At 35.2% G+C, this 25,201-nt stretch overlaps 1 protein-coding gene across 2 annotated transcripts in view; it reads right to left on the reverse strand.

Annotated features, from left to right (window-relative positions):
• LOC5568779 (facilitated trehalose transporter Tret1-2 homolog) overlaps positions 1-24,552 on the reverse strand; it is a 38,404-nt gene extending 13,852 nt beyond the window's left edge. The window contains exons 1-6 of one of the 2 annotated variants that reach the window (XM_021845022.1): positions 24,362-24,552; positions 13,391-13,623; positions 13,193-13,323; positions 12,577-12,766; positions 12,364-12,517; positions 12,077-12,291 (exon numbers count right to left, since the gene is read on the reverse strand). In XM_021845022.1, the coding sequence (XP_021700714.1) occupies positions 12,077-12,291; positions 12,364-12,517; positions 12,577-12,766; positions 13,193-13,323; positions 13,391-13,623; positions 24,362-24,410 (972 nt within the window). In that variant the 5' untranslated portion in view covers positions 24,411-24,552. Of the gene's footprint in view, positions 1-12,076; positions 12,292-12,363; positions 12,518-12,573; positions 12,767-13,192; positions 13,324-13,390; positions 13,624-24,361 lie in introns of both variants that reach the window. The other variant, XM_001658094.2, reaches the window with a different exon arrangement.
• Positions 24,553-25,201: the final 649 nt, after the last annotated feature.

Genomic DNA, 25,201 nt, shown 5'->3' on the forward strand with positions numbered 1-25,201 from the left:
GTTTTTGATGCGTACTTTATAATGAATTTTTCTCACTATCACATGAAAACTATTTAACCAAAATGAACAAGAATACGAACTGATTGTCTTTAGAGCATATGAAATGATTTTTTTCTGCTTCGAAATTTCATGTATCTTATCAAACTTCAAGAGTTATTTGGATAATTCGGTCGATATTGTTTCATGTTGAGGTTATGTCGCAATTTCAGCTTAATTTTTCTTTTCACACGATAAAGTGATTTATATACCAAAGGAATATCAGAATTTCAAAATTCAGTAGTGATAAGGGCTTGAAATTGGTTTTCTACAGGGCGTTAATTTTCTCTGATTACTCCAAGGTGTTTATACAGCTTGACAATTTCGATTGGTGTCCTACAGAGCGTAAAAATGTACCTGATCTATGTGGATTAAGTTCAAATTTCTGCAGGGCGTTGATAAAGCTTTACATTTTAAATTATTGTTCTACAGAGAATTAAGATGCGCTATCGGAGACAATATCAAATTACTCCAGTGCGTTAATAAAGCTCGTGTTAACTTCGTTTGATGTCATTCTTCTTCTTCTTTCTGGCGTTATGTCCCTACTGGGACAGAGCCTGCTTCTCAGCTTAGTGTTCTTATGAGCACTTCCACAGTTATTAACTGAGAGCTTACTATGCCAATGACCATTTTTGCATGTGTATATCGTGTGGCAGGTACGAAGATACTCTATGCCCTGGGAAGTCGAGAAAATTTCCAACCCGAAAAGATCCTCGACCGGTGGGATTCGAACCCACGACCCTCAGCTTGGTCTTGCTGAATAGCTGCGCGTTTACCACTACGGCTATCTGGGCCCCTTGGCGTTTGATGTCATAGAGGGCGTAAAAAAGCAGCTGATCTAACAATAACATCAAGGCATTTGAACAGCTTGACAATTTTGATTAATACCATACAGGACGTTGATATGCATATGATCTACGTGGAATTAGGTCAATATATTTCAGAGCGTTGATGAAGTTTGAAATTTTTAATTGATGTCCTAAGGGACGATGAGATACAGCCGATCTACATATAATAAAGTCAAATTACTCCAGAACGTTGATACTGCTGGGAATTTTCAGCTTATGTCCTACAGGTCTGACCTAAATGAGACATGGTCAAACTCCATGACATTAATGAAGCTTAACAATTTTGATTGATGCCATAAAGGGCGTTAATATGCAGCTGATCTATTTACGATAAGGTCACATTACTCCAGGGCCTTGGTACATATTGAAATTTTCAAATGATACAGGGTGTTCAGATTCAAATGATCTACATAAGACAATGCCAGATTATTCTGATGCGTTTTAGAAGCTTGTATTTTACAATTGATATCCTTCAGGGCGTTAAGATGCACCTAATCTTCTGGAAATAAGGTCAAATTACTCCAGGACGTTGATAGTTTACCAATTTTAATTGATGTAGGACCAATTTTAATTTGGTACAGGACGTTCAAATACACCTGATCTATTTGGAATATAGTCAAATTTCTCCTTGGTTTTGATACATTCTGTAATTTACTATTGACGTTCTACAGGGCGTTAAGATGCACCTAATCAACAAAGGATAAGAACAAATTACTCCAGGGCGTTGATACAGCAATGCATTTATTGAATGAGGTCCTACAGGGCGTTAAGATAGAGCTCATCTATTTGAGGCAAAATCAATTCACTCCAGAGCGTTGATACAGCTTGACAATCTCGATTGATGTTATACAGGGCTATGAGGTGCGCATGATCGACATAGGATGAAGTCAAATAACCGTATGGGTTTGATACAGCAATAAAAATTCGATTGATTTGTTATAGAGCGTAAAGATGCTTCAGATCTCTCCAAGATCTTTGTGGAATCTTACTCCAGGGCGTTGATACAGCTTGGAATTATCAAATCAAGTCCTAAAGGGCGGTCACATGCACCTGATCTACATGGAAAAAGGTCAAAACAATCCAGGGCGTTGATCCAGCTTAGATTTTACAAGTAATGTCCTACTAACGCCCTGTATCTGATATAAATGGGATAAGCTTAAATTACTCCAAAATGTATCAACGCCCTGGAGCACGTAGATTTCGATTGATTTTCTACAGAGCGTTCAGATGCTCTAGATCTCGCAAAGATCTGTGTGGAATAAAGCCAATTGTTTTCAGGGCTTAGGAATTTTCAATTGATTTACTGAGCATCAAGATGCACCTGATCTACATGGAATAAAGTCAAGCTACTCCAGGGCGTCGACACAGATGAATCGATTTATGTCATACAGGGAGTTAAGATGTATCTGATCTACGTGAAACAATATCAAATTATTGCACAGCGTTGATAAAACTTGGAATTTTCAATTGATGTCCTACAGAGCGTTGAGGGGGGCAAAGTCAAAACACACCAGGCATTTACACAGCTCGGAATTTCTATAAGGCGTAAAGATGCTCCAGAACTCGCAAAGATATGTGTGGAATATAGTCAAATTAGCCTAGGGCGTTGGAACAGTTTGTAAATTTCGATTGAAGTCCTACAGAGCGGCAAGATGCGCCTGAAGGTCAAATAACTACAAGGCGTTGATACAGATTAGAAATTTCGATTGATTTTCTACAGGGCATAATGATGCTCCCGATCTCGCAAAGATCTGTGTGGAATAACGTCAAACTATTCCAGGGCGTTGATACAGCTTGATCGATTGATGTCATACAGGGCGTTGAGTTGCATCTGATCTACATAGAGCAAAGTCAAAATACTCCAGGGCGTTGATACAACTAGGGATTCAGACCGTTAAGATGCATCTAATCTACATAGAATAAAGTAAAACTACTCTAGGGCGTTAATATAGCTTGTAATTATTAAATGATATCCTACAGGGCGTTAAATGCAACTGATCTAATTGAGACAAGGCCAAATTACTCTAGGGTGTTGATACAGCTTGACTATTTCAATTGATGTTACACAGGGTGTTTAGTTGCACCTGATCTACATGCAACAAAGTTAAATTAATTCAGGTCGATGATACAGCTTGAATTTTCAACTGATGTCCCGAAGGGCGTTTAGAAAAGAATCAAGAAAAGCTTCTTAGTCGTCGACTAAGCGCGACTAAGCAGGACGACAGGGCTGGCCTTCAGTAGTTGCTACAAGGTTTACTTTAAAAGTTTGCATTCATTCAGATTTGATCCCTCCAAGAATTAATTCACAGTTTATGCAAGGCTTTTCCAGAAAATTTATTAGGAACTTCTAAATTAACCCCAACAGGCAATCCTGGTTAAGTTGCTGCCGCAATATCTCTTGGAGTTCATTACTGTTGTTGCAGTTCTTTTAAATTTATCTTGATTGATTTCTTAGGTATGTGTTGATGGATTCTTATAAATTTAATTTTATTCAATACTCCAGCAAATACTAAAGCAAATATTCCAGTGATTCCTCTGTTCTACCTATTGTTCTTCTTCTTTCTGGTGCTATGTTCCAACTGGGACAGAGTCTGCTTCTCAGTTTAGTATTTTCATGATCACTTATCGACTTGTGTCCCCAATCACATTCATTCAAGCCACAAAGCATAAAGTACAGCCAAAAAAATGAATATCATTATTCCATGTTTTATGACAGCGGTTTTCCTATCGTGCTCCGCGGAGCACTTGGTTTGGATGAAGTAAAACAGTTATGGATGACGTAAAACAGTTTTAATGAGTTTTATACATACCTCGTTTATTTCTATGAAAACGTTCAACATATGAGTTAAGAATGGATTTGGATGGATAAAATTTCCCTATACATTTTGTATAGGTTTAAGATGCAAATTTAAGGTATAAAATTTGGTTGTCTTGAATTTATTATGAAAAACCACTCTTAAAGTTGAAGAAATCCAATTTACCGACATAATATTTTGAAACTTGCTGGTTGTGAAATTTTGTCGAGACACTTAACCTCATCGAAAAAATATTTGAAGAACATGCAACATCGATAGTTATCGAAATTTTGATTGCATGTTACAAAATTAAGAATACAGATTTCACGAGTTTTATCAAAACTATGTATATTTTCGAAAGTGCTGAACTTGTGGTTAATTAATTCAAACAAAAATATGGCGCTACAGAAATTTGCTCATTTGATCGAACTGAAAACTAAAGTTCTAAAATTTCTTAACCAAAGCAGTTCTGCCGTTTTCAAACCACGAATTTTAAAATATTTGACGAAGAACCAAATAAACTTTCATCAATATTTCCAAAATTTGGGCCTGAAGAAAAAAAACTTTCTCAACCAAATACAACGAAGCTTTTCAGACTAGAATTAAAAATTTAAAAATATCAAAATTAAGGTGAAGATAAATCGAAGCCTAACCTCAATTTCTTATCGAGGACAAATTTAGAAAAGCGAACATCCGTTTGAGCTGAGGGTCACCAACTTGACTTGATCGATTAGTTTCTTTCAAATTTTAGGGTTGACTTCGAATCATCTTCACCTCAATGAAAGATTGGCCGACATAAATCTAACTTCACGATTTTCGTAGGAATTATAAGCTCGATTTAAACATGTAAAAAGTCTCGAACTTAAATGGAGTGGTAATGAACAACAGGTGCTCCACGCAACAATTTTATTTCAAAAAGTGCTCGTTTTATGGTGTATATTAGCATAACATCACATCCACATGATTAAAAAAATGGTAAGGCATTTCTAAGAATCAAATTAATTTTGGGCTCCTCTAAATATGTTTGAGATTGTTTTAAATGTTCGTAACTGCTTTTCGACCAAATTCATAGTTGTAACATTTAAATTAAACCCACTCATTGCCTTGTGTGAATGTCAGATATGTTGAAATGAAACCTTATAAAGTTATTAAGAAGATTTCAAACGAACAGAAAAGAGTTTTACCAAAACATGAAGGATTCCGCTGAGCAACACTAAGGTTTCCATATGGTATAGGATTTAAAAAGACATTTTTTATGCCCATTGTCAAATTTCCAGCTTTTGACAAGAAAAAAAAAAACTTAAACGTGCATTCCGCGAAACAAATTCAAAAATTTCGTTTCGTTTCGAAAAATTCCGTGAGATATGTGACTTCGTATCGAGTTACACGAAACATTTTTAAATTTCGTTTCGTTTCGTCATTATCAGCGCAAGATATTCCGCGTATCGTTTCGTTTCGTATCGACATGGAAAAAGTCCATATCGCATACCCTTATAGCTTAGGTCAAATTTCTGCAACAACAATTTATCATCTTCGCAGACACAAGCCGAACAATACAACTCAAGTAGCACTAACCTTACTTTTGCGACAAGGCTGCATCTTTCTGTTTACTTTGTGTTACCACTAGGCTAAGTAAGACGAATTGGCATGTGAAATTCCTAATTACAAACCAGAGATATGCACGATAAAAAATTGCAAGGTCTCTGAGTACCGTTTTGTCTCAAATTTTAAACATGACTCACATTCCGAACAGTTGACATTTTATAGCGATTTTTCGGGCAAACAACTCAAAGTTTTTTAACTTTTAAAAGTTGCCTTTAAAATAGCCACTGTTCGGAATGTTAGGAATTTGAGACAAAACGGTAATAATGATCCAGGGATCCAGTGTGCGGCGGCGAAGAATGAACCAATAGCACGCCCAGCTCTACAACAAACCCAGTATTCTGAAGGTGCCTCGTAAAGATAGTGTTCGCTACGAATCCGTTCGGAATAAGAAGACACGGAGCGCAACGAGCTAGATGGATTGACCTTGAATCCGAATATTGCGTTCTTGGAAGAATTTTTCTATGGGTACTTGATGATATGAGATGACTTAATTAAAAGTGCTGGAATTTCAAATTCATGTTGAAAATTCTATAGTAATTTCCTTGAAACTCCATTACATTTTTGCAACATGATCGGTCAACCTTAAAAATAAACATTGGAGGAACGACCAGTGACTCAAATGTCACCCAACACGCAGCAACAAGGACATTGTCACCTCCTATTCTTGTTGCAACAGTTTTATTCCACATCATCAGTTTATCACCACTTGAACAGAATATGACAATGATCGATCACCACGTGCACAGCGATTTTCTGGGCTTCGCAATGCAATTTTCGAGAACTTTCTCCGTGTTGGTAAACATTGGCACATTATCGAAGAGCATCCATAAAACAAATTTGGTTTTGTGTTTAAAATAATCGATATATCGCGAGTTGAAATGATTGCAACAATGTTGTGTGCTGTGATTGTCATGTCAATTTTGCTTTTGATTGAAACCCAATCCGCAAAAGTAGGGATAAACGGTTGTGCGCGAGCATGCTTTGTTGTTTGTTGTTCGTCTCCTTTGATGACAATTTGATTCACTGAATGTAAACAAAGCGTAATTTACAATGTAATAGCCGTAACGGTTTGTCCGATCGATTTGAGATCTTCTACAAAGTTGTAGGTGTTGCTTAGGACTGTATGGAGAAAAATGTGCACGGTAAAAAAAAGTTACAGATTATTTTTTATTTCAAAAACAAAATTTTAAAATCGATTTTTTTTATTTTTTTTTATTTTTGGATATGTTTTAGGGGACAACTTATGTGATTTATTGCACAATGTTTCGAAATGGAAGAATTATGGACAAAAAAGTTATGATTTTTTAAAAAATAACAGATTTTGAAAAAAAAATTGAAAAAGAGGAAAACAATATTTTTTATGTGATTATTTGAAAGTACAGAAAAATTGCAATCGAAAAGTACTTAAATAAATTTTTTCTAGGTTGCATTAATTTCGAGATATACTCATATTTACATAAAATTTTCAAATAAAAAAGTAAAATAGGCCCTTTTCAAACATATTTGGTGTTTCTCCATTCCAGAAATATTTTATTTTGATTGAGTGAATTGTAGCTAATTTTTTTATTGTTTGATCAAAATCTATATACTGAAGTATTCAAAAAAGTATGCACGGTAAAAAAAAATATAAACGAAATTTTCAAATGAAAATTTGAAGTTCATTGTTTTTTTTTTCTGTCTTTATTAACGAGATTTTTAGCCCTAGGCTAGTTCATCTCGGGACCAACGGCTTTACTTCCCTTCCGAAGGAAGTCGTCACTGATTTTTTTAGTGACTATCTCGGGGATGGGATTCGATCCCAGGTCCTCGGCGTGAGAGGCGTGTGTTCTAACCACTACACCAGGTCCGTCCCCAAGTTCATTGTTCTTAAAAACCGCAAAATTGATGTTTTAATTTTTGGATATGTTTTTCAGCATATTGTTTGTAATTTCTTGCACAATGCCTCAAAACGGAAATTTTTTGGATAAAAAATAAATTATTAAAAAAAATAAATAAAACGAATTTATGTAAAACGATATTTTTGGTGCGTTTTCTTGAGTTGGTCCTCAGGGCTAAGCCCGGCTAATGGGTAAAGCCCTATCATCGCGGCAAGATCGTACAACCATGAAGAAAAAGTTTGTTTTTTTGTTTTATATATATATATAAATATATATAAATATAAATATATATATATATATATATATATATATATATATATATATATATATATATATATATATATATACTGCAATTTTATTTCTTAATTATATCAACTACTTTCTTGTTATCGTCACAGCTCAAAAATTGTCTAACTTCAATTTGTGTTTCAGAGATAGGGATAAACGAGGGTAATTTCTGAGTGCCTTGAACTATTTTTGCACTTGAAAATATGTAGTTGGTTAAGTTGTTGTGCAATCATATCATATTCCTCAGTAGTTAAATAACAAAAGAAGATTTGTGTAAGCTGCTCTTCTTTCCGATTTTGAGCCCAATCATATAGCATTTTTATCGGATGTTCACGTTCTTTGGCAAGACTGGCTTTGGTAGTTTGGCTCTGGTAGCCATACGTTTTAGTGTCCCTCCTATGGCATCGCATGGCCCTTTTCCATGTGATGTTGCAAAAAAATGCCATTCAACTTCTATATCATATTTGATTTTAAATTGCTAAAGAGTTGAAAAGTTCTTCCAATTTTTATACTGTGATGCAGCTCCGTCAGACATAAAATATATCTTGTAGACAGTTAATTTGTGATCCAATTGCAAAAAATCTATCATTTTAGATATGAATAAGTTGACAGATACAGAATCGTGGCGTAAATCTTCTGAAAATACAACAAAACTTAAATGATTGACTTTGCCATCTTGACGATAATATATTACAAACGGATGCAAAGTAGCTTGCTGAGCATTCCAATGATGGCTTTGAACTTTATCTTGAAGAATAAATGTGTAGTTTTCCGAAAAACCACAAATTACCACAAATTAACCTTCTATCAAATTGTTTTTTGTGTTATTTATAAATGTAGCTTGCTCTTTTTTGATGAAATCATGAGGTATTAGTTACTCCAATTTACGAGTAAAATATGATACAAATTCATCAGGCTGCTTTAAAAAAGTTTCAATATCACACCTGTCGGTTGTGACCCACTGTTCAAATTGTAATTCATCAATGCCATTCTCTTCGATTTCTAATAACAAGCTTCATTCAAAGGTAGTAGAATCTGCACATTTTTACGTTTAAAAAAAACCATCGTTCTTTTATTCATTTACCATGTCCAAATGTACGGGTATGGGAAAAACGTGTTTGTTCATCATACCTACTAACACAGGCAAAAGTGATGAAAACCCTTGTGGAGCCTGTTTAGTAGAATGCCTGTAAATATACAAAAAGATGAGTAGTACTGTTCCTTTTAATTCTACTATTGTATCCTTCGACAGATACGCGTATTTCAACCTCAACTGTAAAGCCGTCTTCAGTGTTGTGTACTTGACTTGGTTTGTGTTGTTGAAATCAAAATAAAATTTTCCGGAATGGAAAAACACGAAATATGTTTGAAAAGGGCCTATTTTTCTTTTTTTATTTGACAATTTTATATATGTATGAGTATATCTCGAAATTGATGCAACCTAGAAAAATTTTACTTAAGTACTCTTCCAATGCATTTTCTGTACTATCAAATAAACACATAAAAAAATATTGATGCACCCTAGAAAATTTTGTTTAAGTACTCTTCCAATGCATTTTCTGTACTATCAAATAAACACATAAAAAAATATTGTTTTCCTTTATTTCGATTTTTTTCAAAATTTGTAATATTTTATAAAATTATAACTTTTTGTCCATAATTCTTCCATTATGAAACATTGTGCAATAAATCACTTAAGTTGTCCCCTAAAACATGTCCAAAAATAATAAATATCACAGATGCATTTTCATAGAAAATCGATTTTAATTTTTTTATTAAAAAAAATCTGTCATTATTTTTTACCGTGCATATTTTTTTCCAAATAGTCCTAAACAATACAACCGCAAAATATATCCAAAAATTAAAAACATCAATGTTGCGGTTTTCAAGAACTATTAGCTTCAAATTTTCATTTGAAAATATCGTTTATATTTTTTACCGTGCACTCTTTTTTCAATACTTAAGCATAAATGTTTTGATCAAACGATTAACGATTTAGCTACGATTCGCTCAATCGAAATATTTTTTTTCTGGAATGAAGAAACACGAAATATGCTTGAAAAAGGCCTATTTTTCTTTTTTTATTTGAAAAGTTCATATAAATATGAGTATATCTCGAAATTGATGCAACCTAGAAAAAATTTATTTAAGTACTTTTCGATTGCAATTTTTCTGTACTTTCAAATAATCACATAAAAAAATATTGTTTTCCTCTATTTCGATTTTTTTTTCAAAATCTGTAATTTTTAAAAAATTCATAACTTTTTTGTCCATAATTCTTCTATTTCGAAACATTGTGCAATAAGCTTATGATATTTGTCCGAACCAACATTCCGTGGAAAAGATAGTGGTCGAATCTGAATAATATGAAAACGAAGATTTACGTTTAGTTTGACTATCGTCGAGAGTAGCATTTTGTCGCTAAAACAAAAGTGATTGAATAATTGAAAAAGTATCAGTCATTGTACCAACAATCCATATGCGCAATCCAACTTTTGTCGCCTTAGTCAACTCGTCTTTCCTTTCCCGATACATATAATGGGCACAATTTTAATTTTTATTAATTCAAAGCTTTTACTGCAAACTCTGTTTTTAACCCGAGGTCATCAACACTGTCTGCAAAACCATATATTTGCGTAAAGAATATTATTAAGCTGGAAGTCACAATAAGCAAATTGGTCATAAGTGGAATTACCATCACCTAACAATCCCTCCGTCATAAAGGGTTTCCATGAACAAAATTTTTTCTTCCGCTTTATTCCTGATGTCCGCATTAAAAAATCTTGTCCACGTCCGTAAGCTTCAAGACACGGAATTCAAAGAAAGATATAGAGTACTCTCTCGAATGCTTCCATCAGATGAAGATCAATTAAATAAGCAAGTAGTAAGCGACGGTCAATTTAATTTAAAAATATCTGCAAATTAAATAAGTCAGAATGTAATCTTCCAAAAGTTTCAGTATCTCCCCTATAAGCTGGAAATCCTCTTTTTACTTTTTGCCTTTGTGTCCAGTGTCGATCCTGCTTATTCACGCTAAAATATGTGACAAATTGGTAATAAAAATGAGATCAAAATTAGATTTACAGTGCGAAAAGTGATGCATAATATGGTTTTTGGCAAATGATAGAACATTATTTTTTTTTGAAATCCTGTATATGTAAGATGATCGGGGCCCCGATAGCCGTAGCGGTAAACGCGCAGCTATTCAGCATGACCATGTTGAGGGTCATGGGTTCGAATCCCGCTGGTCGAGGATCATTCCGTAAAGGAAATTTTCTCGATTCCCAGGGCATAGAGTATCTTCGTATCTGCCACACGATATACACATGCAAAAATGGTCAATCGGCAAAGAAAGCTCTCAGTTAACCCGTATAGGCCTGAGTGAAAGCATAAATAATGAAACTCTCATCGCTCAGCGAATTCTTAACGGATTCAAATGATTTTTTGTCAGTTCACTGGCCCACATTCCTAGTTTCTAGAACTAGCCAAAGGAACTCGGAAATATTCCTGTGGCCGGAGTTTTTCCGGTGGGTTACTGGGTCAAGTCGGGTAGAAAAGGGCTATTTTTCGGGACATGCCAAGTAACCTTTATTTATTTGCAATGACAATCATTTTAATTTGCATAAATCATTAAGATCTGATATTCAACATCCTAAATGAAGAGTTTTGCATCGTTTCAAATATACTGGATGTGGATATTTGGACGTAATGCCCTGAAGAACCGGCTATAGATTTGTTGGATACTAAACCGTTTCAATTCTCGAAAAGTAGAAATCAAACATAATTGTTCACTAAAATGCGTCCCCATATGCTTGGCATAGATGTTCAGATACAAATTATTCACTTTATCGTAAGTTTGAGGCGTCCCGGGACCCGAAAATGGTAATTTGTAGAATTAATCAAATGCAAAACTCATAGTTATCCAATTTAATCGTTTCTCAAAAGCTTTACACTGATGCAATTTTCTTAAAATTCTGTCATGTAGTGGCCACATAATAGCCGATTCCGGAAATTATCTGTGATTTGAAATCTGCCTACCTTCAGGGGCACCAACGCACAGTACCCTTCTCACCCGACCTGACCCAGTGATCTACCGGAATAACTCCAGCCACAGGAATATTTCCGTTCTCCTCTGTTCACTTCTAGAAACTAGATATGTGTGTCAATATACTGACAAAATATCATTTGAATCCATTAAGAATTCGCTGAGCGGTAAGGGTTTTAGAATTTTTGCTTTCACTCAGGCCTATACGGATTAATAACTGTGGAAGTGCTCATAAGAACACTAATCTGAGAAGCAGGCTTTGTCCCAGTTGGGACGTTACGCCAGAAAGAAGAAGAATGTGTAAAATGAACACCAAATAGTTTACTATCCGATGTTCCAATGTAAAATGAGACGATTAGTGCTTTTACATTATTATTGTTTATGTTTTGTATATTGTTTATTTTTAATTCAGTAGGTTAGATTTGCAACTAATTGATCCATAATGTATATGACACTCTCATTCATTATATGTCAGGTTCCTGTAACTTAAATTTACGTGATTTTTTCTATGTGCTCGTTAGTATTTTTTTTTTAAATTGCTCCAATGAATGTAATGATATGTACCAGGAATTGAAAACCTACCTTTCGTCCGGCACGCTCGACCAGCACAGTAGACAGGTACGACCCGACCATTTGAATCGAACCAATTACAATAGCTGACATGTTGGCTGACAGTGTTGATCCTGATTCGCTGAAAATGGAAGCCGTGTAATTAAGCATCGCGAAGCAACCGCAGAACTGGTTGAGTGCCATCAGACTGACACCAATCAAAAATGCCTTTGTGGCGTGTGCAGTAGCTAGAAAAAGAGATAAAATAACATTTTCCAAGAAATTTGCATCATTAAATTAATTTGTATTATGTCCCATACTTAGATCCTGAAATGTGATACGCGGCTCTTGTTCGTTGTGCTTATCGCTGTATAACGCATCCTTCAATTTGACCAATTCTTTTTTGAACTCGATGGAAACATTTTCCGTCCTTGCATGATAGCCCCGATAGAACCTGAGGGAATTTTCCGATTTCTAAAATATAACTAAACAGTTATTGAGCTGTCAAATACTACGAAATCTAATAATACAACGAAATCATTTCTCTTCATAAGGTAGTACGGTGTGTCCGGTATGAGTAGAAATCCTGCGAGGAAAACCAGTGGGAACACTAACAGAATCCACGGTATCATAGCATACGGCAGACAGTCGCCAAGAATGTACATCAACAAGATGCCCAAGTTGCAGGAAAACACCAAAGTAGAGCCCAACAATCCACGTATTCTATATTTGAAGATTATGAAAAGGTTAAATAAAAACCATCGCACAGTGTAACGTAACAAAAGAAAGCCGGTCGAAATCTCTTAGGGCCCACTCATAAATGTCGTAGTATTTTTTCACTGATTTTTTACCCCTCCTCCCCCCTCATAGAAAAATAAAGAGTATAAAAAGAAAACCACCTCCCCTCTTATTTCCTATTTGAGGGTTAAAACTAAGTTAATGTGTTTAAATTTAAAAGTTCATAAATTTTGCAGAAGTGATAGAGGTTATTCATGTACATGTCAGCTATCTTAATTGCTTTTATCTGACAAATATTTTGTGTTATTGCTCAAAACGCTAAAGAACAACTGTCCTCAATACAATCATAAAAGGTTATGACCAGCTAGTTTTAGTTTCATCCCACTGTGCAACGCTTCCAAAATTACTTACCTATCCTCTGCGATTTCCGCAATGAACATTGGAATAACCATGAAGCAAACACCACCCGAAAACCCCAGCAAAAACCGCATCCCCATCAGGTAGTACACATTTTGTGCAGTAATCACCAAAATCCATGCAATCTGAAACCAAAAGGCGACATCAACGGCAAGTACCTATCAATCAACTTCCACGCCGAACTCATCGTACAATCTGAGGAATCGCAGCCAGGCAAGCGGTCAGCTTGCGGCCAAAGCGGTCGGCCATCCATCCGGACACTATGTTTCCGAAAAAGCCTCCAACGCACAGAAACGCTCCAATCCACGATGCTTCCTCGGATGTGATCGGACCACCGGGCAGAGGGGAATCGTATGACAGCAGAATCGGAAGCGATGGCGAGGTCCAACCGCAACAAACTCCATAACTAAACGGCAGGAAGTTTACTGGGGAGAATGGATTGAGGATACGAATGAATTAGTGACAGTTTTTACTAGTGAAATACAACATCATCTCTTCGAAATACTTTGAAAAGCAGAGTGTTGCCATTTTAATTTGCCTCGGTGTGATGAAATTTAGACTAAAATAATCCGACCTGCACAGATCAAAGCTTATCTGACAATTTCTCCGTAAAATGTCAGAATCCAATGCATTACAATGCTAAAATTTAACTAAAACTCTTAAACACACACTGTTCTGTCATTCAAATAAGATCAAACACAAGCCACCATGCGTTTCCATAGGCGTGATCTGGAGTAAAATGCTTTTCCTCATACATGAAACACCTCATTTAAACTTTCCATTTGAACGTCGATTAGGGTAGAACGGTTGTTGTTTGATGATTTGTGTTTTGGATTTTATACGTTTTATCCGGTTCGTTTATCATATTGAATCGATGGTGTCCTCAGTGCCAGATTTGGGCTTCGAGGGGCCCGGGGCAGATCTCCCTGCACGTTTTGAGATGACATAAATTAATTCATTGGATTTGAGTTGTGAATGAGATGTTCGGTCCAAAGATATGATGGCCTCAAATGCAAAGGGGTGTAGTGACATTTCGGTTGGTTCTTTGCTATGTAGATTCAAAACATTTCGACTTGTTCAAGCTTCCCAATAGTATTTTTAGGTGATTATTCCTTTCAATGGGAAACATTTAATAATTCGTAGAAGAATGTTAGATTTTTTGGCTTCTATATAATTTGTATAGAGAGTTGTGTTTGAAATTCGACCTTGACGCTTGCTCCTGCGAAGCGGGTGAAGACATCGAACGTCTAAAATCGACGAGAACAGAGGAAACACTTTTTTCCGGATAAATTGTAGATTCGGTCCATTTTGCATTAGCTCGTCTTATAAATCAACGAATAATTAAAAAAAAAATCTTACAATTGATTGATTCCATTCACAAATTCCATAACTCTAATATGGCTAATTTTATATCCAACTACCGTTTTGTCTCAAATTCCGAACAGACTCATATTCCGAACACTGGGTTTTTGTAAGGCGATTTGGTTGAAAAATTTCGCTGAAATATGTCACCAAATAACAAGGAAATGGCAGTCAATTGCAATTCAATTTTAACGTCTCCAATATAATTTATACCGCGGGAGTAGTGATGGTTCTCTAGTTTGTGACCAGTAGTACAAGCTCACATAAATTTAATTGAAAAATTATTCATTTGAATACGATTTATTCGTGCTGTTCGGAATATGAGACAGAATAAACACAGTGTTCGGCATTTGAATCAAAATGTTGTTCCATACTTTTACGCAAATACAATACTAAGACTAATTAAATCAACATTATTATTGGTACACCCAACAGCTGAAGCAACTGTTGACCTTAAGTGTTCGGAACATGAGTCAAAACGGTACCTCATTTTAACGCATTTTATATGAAATTTTTGAATGGGCCACACGAAGAAGTTCCCAGTTTTTCTTTTATTGCCGCATATTTTTGAAAAAAAAGCATAGTATTTATGTTCTATGGATTATATGCAATGCTAACTCTAAGCTTTAACTTAATTCAAAGAAAATTTCATCAACTAGAAGAAGAAGAAGAAGGCTCTGGCCTCGAAGAAGAAAAAGATACAGTATTGGACAAAACATTTGCAACTTTTTCGATTTTCCATACAAAATGACCAACTTTGATAAACTATATCTCGGTTATGTATGGACCGATTTTAATGAAATTTTCACAGAATATCAGACATAACTTGAGTTTTAACATATATTTTTGAGTGATTTTTTCCAATCACAAGTTGAAAAGCAGTAACGGTTTGACTAAAGTGAATTTTTTGACGATTTTTTATAATTGACATAACTAAACATATTGAAGCTTCATAGTATCTTCAGCAAAGTTGTAGATTTTGACGAGATGGACAAGTTTGCTGAAGACAGTTTTCGTGTTGGGCTATCAGATTTTGAGACAAAAAGTTTTAAATTTTTCGTCGAAATTTACACTTTAGTCAAACCGTTATTACTTTTAAACTCGTGGTTGGAAAAATTATTCAAAAATATATGTTAAAATTCAAGTTATATCTGATGTTCTGTGAAAGTTTCATTCAAATCGGTCCATAAATAACTGATGTCTAGCTTACCAAAGTTAGTCATTTTGTATGGAAAATCAAAAAAGTTGCAAATGTTTTGTCCAATACTGTATATTGAATTGTAGACCAGGCTTGGGAACTGTGACCACAATTTACCACAGTTCATCGATTCTGCCAGTCAACCAAAACACAAAGCAACAGCAGCATCAATACCATCAGGCGTTGCGCTGCCAACGGTTCACACACTGCTTGAATGTTTTTGTCTCTCCATTATGATCGTTTTCGGGCAGCCATTCCAAGGTGAATGATAGAAAAAAAATGTCAAATAATTCAATCGCTAATATTTCACTTTTGTTTTCAACTAAGTGAAATCTATTAGCGCTAACAGCAAGAGCACAATCATTCCGTTGCGATACATATAAACAAGTTCAATTTTATGCCGCCATTACCGGGTAAAAAGTCAAAACCCCGAAAACCGGAAAAATCGTGTTACCACTGTGCTCGAGTCTTTTCGATTTTAGACCATTACCCGGAATACCATTACCCGGAATGCAATTTACCGGAAGACCATTTACCGGAATGTACCATTACCCGGAAAAACCATTTACCGGAATGTACCATTTACCGGAATGCACCATTACCCGGAAAGCCAAATCTTCCATTTTCGACGACCTTTCGCTTTCATTGATGCGCAGCACAAATTATGTCACGCTAACCATGGACATTCTCGACTCCCTCGGTTTCCATAAACACTATTTCAAAAGACATCTCCAAACAGCTATGGGTCAAATATGTTGTTCTTCATGCCGGCGTAACGACTCAACTGGGACAAAACCTGCTTCTCAGCTTATGTAAGTACTCTGCCTCTGAAACGTTGTCAAATTTGTCATCCAGAAATAATTTTGAACCAACCTCAACTTGATCTTTCTGAATAAATTCACTTTGCCGCAACGTAAGCCTTAAACTATGAACGAATATCACGATACCAAAATTTGATTGAACATGTAATTTTATTGGCGACCTAATTAGGAAAGAATCGCCTTATACAGATCGGAAAACTATGTCTTCAAATTTAGGCTATAAAACTAAATATTACAGGCAAGGACCACTTGGAAGGTATCATCATTATCGAAATCGAAAAAAGCCTAACAAATAAGGTAGATTGCATTTGAGTAAATGGAACATCTCAGCATTTAAAAATATTTGTTAAGTTATTATGGTTTTCTTATTCCTTTACGTTAAAACAGATCAGAATCCAATTTCAATATTGTATGAAAATATAAAAAAAAACACTTATCTTGCGAGGGTAGCAACATACAGCAGTTCAATTCTCATGTCAGCTTTATGGTTTGGGGAAAGCTAAAAAAATCAAGACGAAAACTAAGAGTGCCTTGATGATTGAGAGTAGGGACACTATTCGCCATTGTAACGTCCATTTTTGGAACATCTACTTTTCCTTTGAATTTGATTGATTGTGCTATTTTTCTCCAAATGTCATAACTCTGAATGTCTGTATCATGAATTCAATGCCAGTGTAATAAACAAGAAATAACATTAAGCAATCAAAATAATAAGATATTTGGTCATTTTCGACTAAACGCATTTTGCCAAAAATGCCGAGATCGGTGGAATTCGAAAGAACCGCCAACCAAATACAGAAGGGTGAATATCAGATGACCCGAAATGGGTCATTCTAGAAAAAGAAATATACTGGAGATTTACAATCGGTTGATTGACGTTTGCGGAAACGACATTCGGCGAATTGCCACTCGGCGAAAAGTATTGAAGATTCTGATCATTGCTTATTTATTAACATTTGGACACTTGGTGAATCGACGGTCGAATATTAAACGTAAAGTTACATAGTTGTAGCCAAATTAAGCCAATTCAGCCAAGACAAGCTGAAAAGATAAGTTGAAAGAACAGCTTATTTTTGAAAGAAGGGTGAATCATTTATGAAATGCAAATATATGAAGATGGTGCATATTGACATCATCAAGTATCAAGATATCTTAGACTCCTCTCTGGTGCTTATGTATTTTGAACTAAGAACCTTATCCTTGCTGGTCATTTTAAATATGTTTAAGTCAACATACTGACATGAATGACCATAAAATGGTTTAAAGGACGTGAATGAAAAAAGTCGAGAAATGGAGATATAATTTTCCGGTAAATGGTCCTTCCGGGTAATGGTTTTCCGGTAAATGGTTCATTCCGGTAAATGGTTTTCCGGGTAATGGTCTTCCGGTAAATTGCATTCCGGGTAATGGTTTTCCGGGTAATGTCGGAGAACTGTCTTTTCGCATTCGGGTTTGAATAAACGTTGGGAAGAAGAAGATTACAGTTTTGAAGAGCCGTGACATTTTTTTGTTTTGGACTGTCATGGTTTGCTTTGGATTTTGATGGTCGTGTAGAAAGATGTGAATGTAGAGGCGGTAAATGTTTGCTACAGTACATTTCCCATCCCTGGCCCGAGAGCTAGTTCGGTTGACAAAATATAAGTCGTTTTAAAAACAAAAACTAATTTTACAAAAAAAAAAAGATTTTTCTCGATTTGAAACATTTTTTCAAATCCAAATACCATGTTCATTTTGAAGTTTATATAACGTTAAGTAAACATGCCAAATTTCATACAAATCCGTGCATTTTTACTATAGCTATAGCAGTTCACTTGATTTTGTATATATATTTGATATTAAATTATTAGTCGTTATTTTGTACCACTTCCCCTTAATATAAAAAACTTAAATTTTGCGAAATATCTTCTTTTATTTATAAAAACAACTCCTGTAAATTTCAGTTTGATCGAAGAACATCAATGCAACCTCTCTATACAAGGGGTTTGCGGTACTCGCAAAATGGTTCGAGTTCAAACACCAACCCGAAAAAAAAATTGTTTCGAAAATTCCTGAAACGGCATGTCTTGATTATACCTCAAATGAAAGCCCATGAGTTGCCCTACAAAACGTTTTATTTAGATTTTTGAAGTAGTTCGGTTGGCAAGAAAAAAATCCATTTGAAAATCACTAAAATTTTTATGAAAAACATTTTTTTTTTCGATTTGAAGTACTCTCCAAATCCAAATACCATGCCAATCGAAAAGTTTATATAACGTAGAGTAATCATGCCAAATTTCAATTTTAGTTGATTTAGTGATTTTCAATTTAGTCAATTTAGTGATATGAAATCATTGGGGGTCATTTTGTTCCACTTCTCCCTAATATAAAGTTCCAAAATTTTGCAAACCATCTTATTTTATATAGAAGAACAATCCCTGAAAATTTCAGCCTGATCGGAGAACATCAATACAACTTCACTTAGAGAGGGGGTTGCGGTTTATTTATTTATTTATTTATTTATTGATTTAGTCAACAGGTAAGAAATCACCCCAATGACAAAACTTAAGCTAAACGTACAATATCTCACGAACTGGCTCTTAAGTTTAACACTTTCCATATTTTTTATTCGCGTGTATTTTCAAGAATCCAAATCTTGAGTTTCGAAATCAATGACACTACGATAGCTTGAAAACTAAAGTTTTGTTGGGTCAGAGCGTTGACGACCAGAAATATTCAAAAATGCGTTCACAGAATGGACCGAGCAAAAATCTTGATTTCCGGCCACAATATACTTAACCGAATAGCGGGTTATAGTGGACAAACAATTTATTCGCTTATATCTCAGTCCAGTGATTTAATCAAAAGTTGGTAATAAATTAAATGTGATCTTTTCGCTCAAAGTCATTCTCATGATGGCACTAGCCGGAAAATATTGTGTTGACAATATATAAGTCCAGACACGACGATCCAGAAGTCCAAACATGACAAGTAGTACCACCCTTTAAGCGGTTCTCTACAAAACAACATAGTTACAGGGCATTGTAACAATTGCGACAGTAACTTTAAAATTAAATTCTCTGTGGGCATCGAAAAAAAGAAAAATTCTTGATCATTCCACACTCTGCTTACTGCTTTTTATATAAAAAAAAACATCAAATATCAAGTACAGTCGACTCTCCACATCTCGATATATCTCCCTATGCCTTTGATTTTTCAGGTCCCTCCATTCTGCATACATTTTCACTCTCCATATCTCGATATCCTCCTTATCTCGATGTGATTTGCATTCCCAATTATCTCTCCGAATGTCGATATTTCCGTTATCAAAGGTTACTAGACTAGATTTGAGATTTCCAAAAAATTTACGATGGCTGTTTGTTTATTATTTTCCTGGTAACGGAATGATTTTCAATATAGTATTCATTAAAAATTTGTCCTATGTCTCGATTTGTCCCTATCTCGATGGTCCCTTCGATATCGAGATGTGGAGAGTCGACTGTATAATGTGACATTGCGTCCATCGAACGTTGTCTTCTAAAAGCATTATGTAGCTACCCGAGCAGAAGAAAATAACTACTGAATACCAAATAGAGGTATTCCATACCAGATAATTTCCAATACTTACAACCTGAATGAGGTATGAATGAGCCCTGCATAAGAGGTAAAATATCTCAAATAATACCTTCTGCATATTCTACACATACCAAGCTGATAATTAGATCAGGTATTGTAATACCTAAATCGATTATCATACATGATCGATTTTCATATAAAATTGAAATTTTCCAATAGTAGTTCAATACCTCCAGCAGTCCTCAATTGCTATTGAATACCAAAATGAAGTATTTTTAATTGTTTTAAACATTTTTTTCATATATCATTATAATACCAAAATGAGGTATTGACAACTAAGCAATACTTAATTATGGTATGATACCAAAATATGGTATTTTTAAGTTATTGTGAGTTATTCTTTCCTCCTCGGGTAATGATTGACACCTAAATTAGATCAAACATTCTTCTTTTTTCTGGCGTTACGTCCCCACTGCACAGAGGGACGGATTGGGGTTTTAGAAAGAAAGATGGAACTCACGCCTTCAATTGTAAGTTTACGTAAAAATGATGTTCTACAAAGTTGTTCCTATTTTTAAAACAATTTTTTTGGTCGGAGCCAAAATTAGGCTGGCCCACTTGTAAAAAAAGATAAACATAAAAACTTTTTTATATTAAAGAATATTGGTACAGTTTGTCCTACAAAGTTGAAGATCAGAAAATTTTAAACTGATTTGACCAAAAAAGTTTTTTTCTAGCTCAAAAATTGACCGTTTTAGAGCATTTTTCGCTATTGATGTAGGGTGGTCCTTTAAAAATAGATTTTTGTGTTTTACTTTTATTATTTTAAGTTTTGACAGAAAGTTGCCTTCCCATCACTTTTAGAGCAAATTGGAACGCAAACATACAAGATAAAGCTAATTGAAACGAATAGATACAAGCATCTTTTCGTCATGAAAATTTAATTTACTTTCATAGACATCATTTATCATCGATACACGATAGCAAAATGACAAATATGATAAAGAAAGCTCTTAGTTAATAACTGTGGAAGTGCTCTTAAAAACAGTAACCTGAGAATCAAAATCTGTTCCAGTTGGAATGTAATGCCAAGAAAAAGAATATTAGAGCATTTTTTCTGATGAAGAGTTATATACATTTTATAACAAAAAATAACATTTTATGGGTTTAGAGTAGAGTAGAGTATGGGAAATAAAAAAAAAAATCGTTGATATTATTATAGCGTTTTTCAGCTTAAAATATGAATAAAAATTGTATTATTCTTCGCCTGACTGGATCATAAGTACATAACTGTTAAAAACAGTTTTTGAGCATCTTCCAAAACAGCTCTAATAAATAATGCATATGGTTATTTTCCTTAATCTGGACTGTAAAGTCAGCATCGTAATCATAAATCATACTCTAATAATCAACCGTTTCAGGTACGCTTTATCTCCTACGATGCACAAATTACTTGTAAACGGATTTCCGGTAATTAAAAATTCGTTACTTCCAATCAGAATTTTTTCCGTTGAGGCTGGTGAATCCCATAACAAAAGTGTTTAGATGATGTTTAGAAGACTATTTTCCTTATTTTTATTGCTAACCTCCTTTGAATATATTCACAAGTACTTTTATATGAATATGAAATAAAATACTTTGTTATTCATATTTAAAGCCTAAAGGAAATCATTATATTGCAAAAAAAAAAAAACTTTTTGTTTGCCTTAAATACATCTACAAGTGGAAAAATGTTTGTTTTTCATGAAAAATGTTTATAACTCTTCATCGGAAAAATTATGCAGGACCCAAAATATGCGTTTCAATCAACTCTACAGGTGATGGGAAGGCAATTTTGCTGAAAAACTCTAAATAAAAAAATAAAACACTAAAACCTGTTTTTGAAGGGCCACCCTACATCAATAGCGAAAAATGCTCTAAAACGGTCAATTTTTGAGCTAGAAAAAAACTTTTTTCGTCAAATTAGCTTAAGATTTTCTGATCTTCAACTTTGTAGAACAAACTGTACCAAAATTCCTTAAAATAAAAAAGTTTTTAAGGTTATCTTTTTTTACAAAGGGCCACCCTAATTTTCGTTCCGACCAAAAAATTTTTTTATAATAGGAACAACTTTGTAGAACATCATTTTTACGTAAAATCACAATTGAAGGCGTGAGTTCCATCTTTCCTCCTAAAACCCCAATCCGTCCCACTGTGCACTGGGACAGAGCCTGCTTCTCAGCTTAGTGTTCTTATGAGCACTTCCACAGTTATTAAATGAGAGCTTACTATGCCAATGACCATTTTTGCATGTGTATATCGTGTGGCAGGTACGAAGTTACTCTATGCTCTGGGAAGTCGAGAAAATTTCCAACCCGAAAAGATCCTCGACCGGTGGGAATCGAACCCACGACCCTCAGCTTGGTCTTGCTGAATAGCTACGCGTTTACCGCTACGGCTATCTGGGCCCCTCAAACATGATCAAACATGTGTTCATAATGAAATAATTACCATGATTGATTATTGGTAACGATCAATATTGTTTTTGTGCCGTTTGATTTGATTTTTTTTTAATCATATTGAACAATTTATCTGTACTGTCGTTTTTTTGTCCCGCTTGCCTCGGGGTACCTTACCGGAAGATAGATGTACCAGGTGAGTCCAATAAAGTTTTTCTAGAATAATTCACCAGCAATTTGATGATTTGAAGAAATCGATACATTTGTCAGTGCTCTCTTTCTGCAGCTTCAAATTACATTCAGTCTGATACACTAACCACAAGAGTGATGCAAATTTGGAAGTTTTTGCTCCCCTATGCTTAAACGATTTTAATTATGGTGAATACCATCCTCCCAAAGATTGAAGTGATTCGAAAACAATTTGACCGTGCACAAGCCATTTGAAGTTTATATGGAGATTACTATGGAAAACGCCAATCTTATGTGATCAGCCCTCTAACTCTTCGTCATTTTTTGGAAAAGTGAACAAACTCTTCTAATGTGAAATCCTCCCAGCTACAGCTTTTCGATTGGACGTCATGATAAATTGCTATTCATCATCATAAAGTGGGTTTGCATGTAGCATGCTTCACCAGTTGTTCAGGAGGCAACAGTGGTGCTCCTGGCGGAAAGAATTAGGCATTTCGCGGCGAAATTCTCTCTCTTTCGCTCTTCAACAAAACTTGAAAATAATAGTGCCAGTACCTGTCAACTTTGACAGGTACTGGCACCGTTGTTTTCAGATTCCGCGAGAAAGGAAAGAGAGCGATTGTCTGATGACGTCACCGTGCAATGGGCAATGGACCAATGCAAGAGTTCACTAATTTGACGTTCGAGCGGTGCCAAATTCACTCGTTTCCATGGTCACGTAAATAATACGGCACCGCTCAAATGTCAAATAGTGAACTCGTGCATTGGTCTATGGACCTGTGCACGAGTTCATGAATTTGACGTTTGAGCGGTGCCGAATTCACTTGTTGCCATGGTCACGTAAATAACATGGCACCGCTTAGACGTCAGATAGTGAACTCGTGCATCGGTCCATGGATCAATGCACGAGTTCACTAATCTGACGTTTGAGCGGTGCCGAATTCACTGGTTTCCATGGTCACACATATAAGACGGCACCGCTAAAACGTCAAATAGTGAACTCGTGCATTGGTCCATAGGTCAAAGTAATCCAGGCTACTATGTTCTACAGCAAAAAGCAGTGTTGCTCTGAAAGTAATAGATTGATCATTTTAGCATGATATAGACTTTGTTATTGATGATAACAAATTATCCTTACGTCCAATCAAAATGTGGTCTTCGGCAAAGTTATAGCTGGAAAGTTTTCACATTAAATGAGTGTGTTCACTTTTACATAGATTATTATGACGAGCAGTCAGAGGACTGAATACAAAAGGTTTGCCTTTTCCATAGTAATTTCCATATAAACTTCAAATAGCGTGTGCACAACCAAATTTCTTCCGATTCTTTTCAAATTTTGGGAGGATCATTTTCATCATAATTGACATCGTTTAAGCATAGGGGAGCTAAAACTTCAAAATTTGCATCAGTCTACTGATCACAATAAATGCAAATTAGCTGATCACTATTATGTTATTACTATTAGGGACAATTTAAGCAGTGGACTGGGACGAACACTAACAGTCAGCCATACGAAACTATCTGTAAAACATTATATATTTTAATAACTTATTTGATAGCCAAGTAATTCACCGTATTGTAATAAATAACTAGCTGTACTTACGACATAAAGTGGCCAAATATTGGTTTCGTGCACTATTCTTTGAACTCATGTTGAAAGCTGATTTTCAACCAATCTAGTTGAAAAACTTTCCAAAAATCAATCTAATTAACAAACTTTCCGCAAAACACCTTGACATCCTCCAGTGGACTGAACTCCATGATCACGTTCGAGCGACGGCTATCTGGTCCGGTAGTGTAATGAACAAACATTGGCCCATTAACGTGTGCTCACAAACAGAAGCTGTATGAAGAGATTAAGCTAATTTATAGATACCATTCATGGATGAATGCTTTCTTTATTATGGCGGTGTGCGATTATCACGGTTTTGATTCTGCAGCCACGTTATGGTCCGTGTGATATATACTGGAAACTTTGCGGTTGATTAAAACGGATTTAATCCCTTAACCTTAGCCAGTTGACAACGCTGAGCTTGGTTGAGATAGATAATGAAATGGGCCAATGAAAATGGACGTTTGAACTTTGATCTTGGAGCAGTAGACAGAATCGAATCATCTCGGAAATTATGGCATCACTCACTATTCAAAGTTTCTTGAAATATAACATTATGGTTTTATCGAAGCATGAAACAGATACCGAAATAATCATGAGCATGAGTATGATTGACCGCCCACTGTTGCTACTTCGTTAGGGATGGTACACAAATTATGTCACGCTAAATTTCAACTTTTTTCACCACCTCCCCTCCCCCCTTTGACACGTTTTTTGTATGAGTCCTCTGATAATTTTGTAAGGCTTGTTACGCTTGGCTTGACCCCCCCCCCCTTGGAGCGTGACATAATTTGTGCATGACCCCTTATTGCAAGAATAGCTATACTTACA

The sequence above is a fragment of the Aedes aegypti genome, chromosome 2 (assembly GCF_002204515.2).
Source record: "Aedes aegypti strain LVP_AGWG chromosome 2, AaegL5.0 Primary Assembly, whole genome shotgun sequence".
Lineage (NCBI taxonomy): Eukaryota > Metazoa > Arthropoda > Insecta > Diptera > Culicidae > Aedes > Aedes aegypti.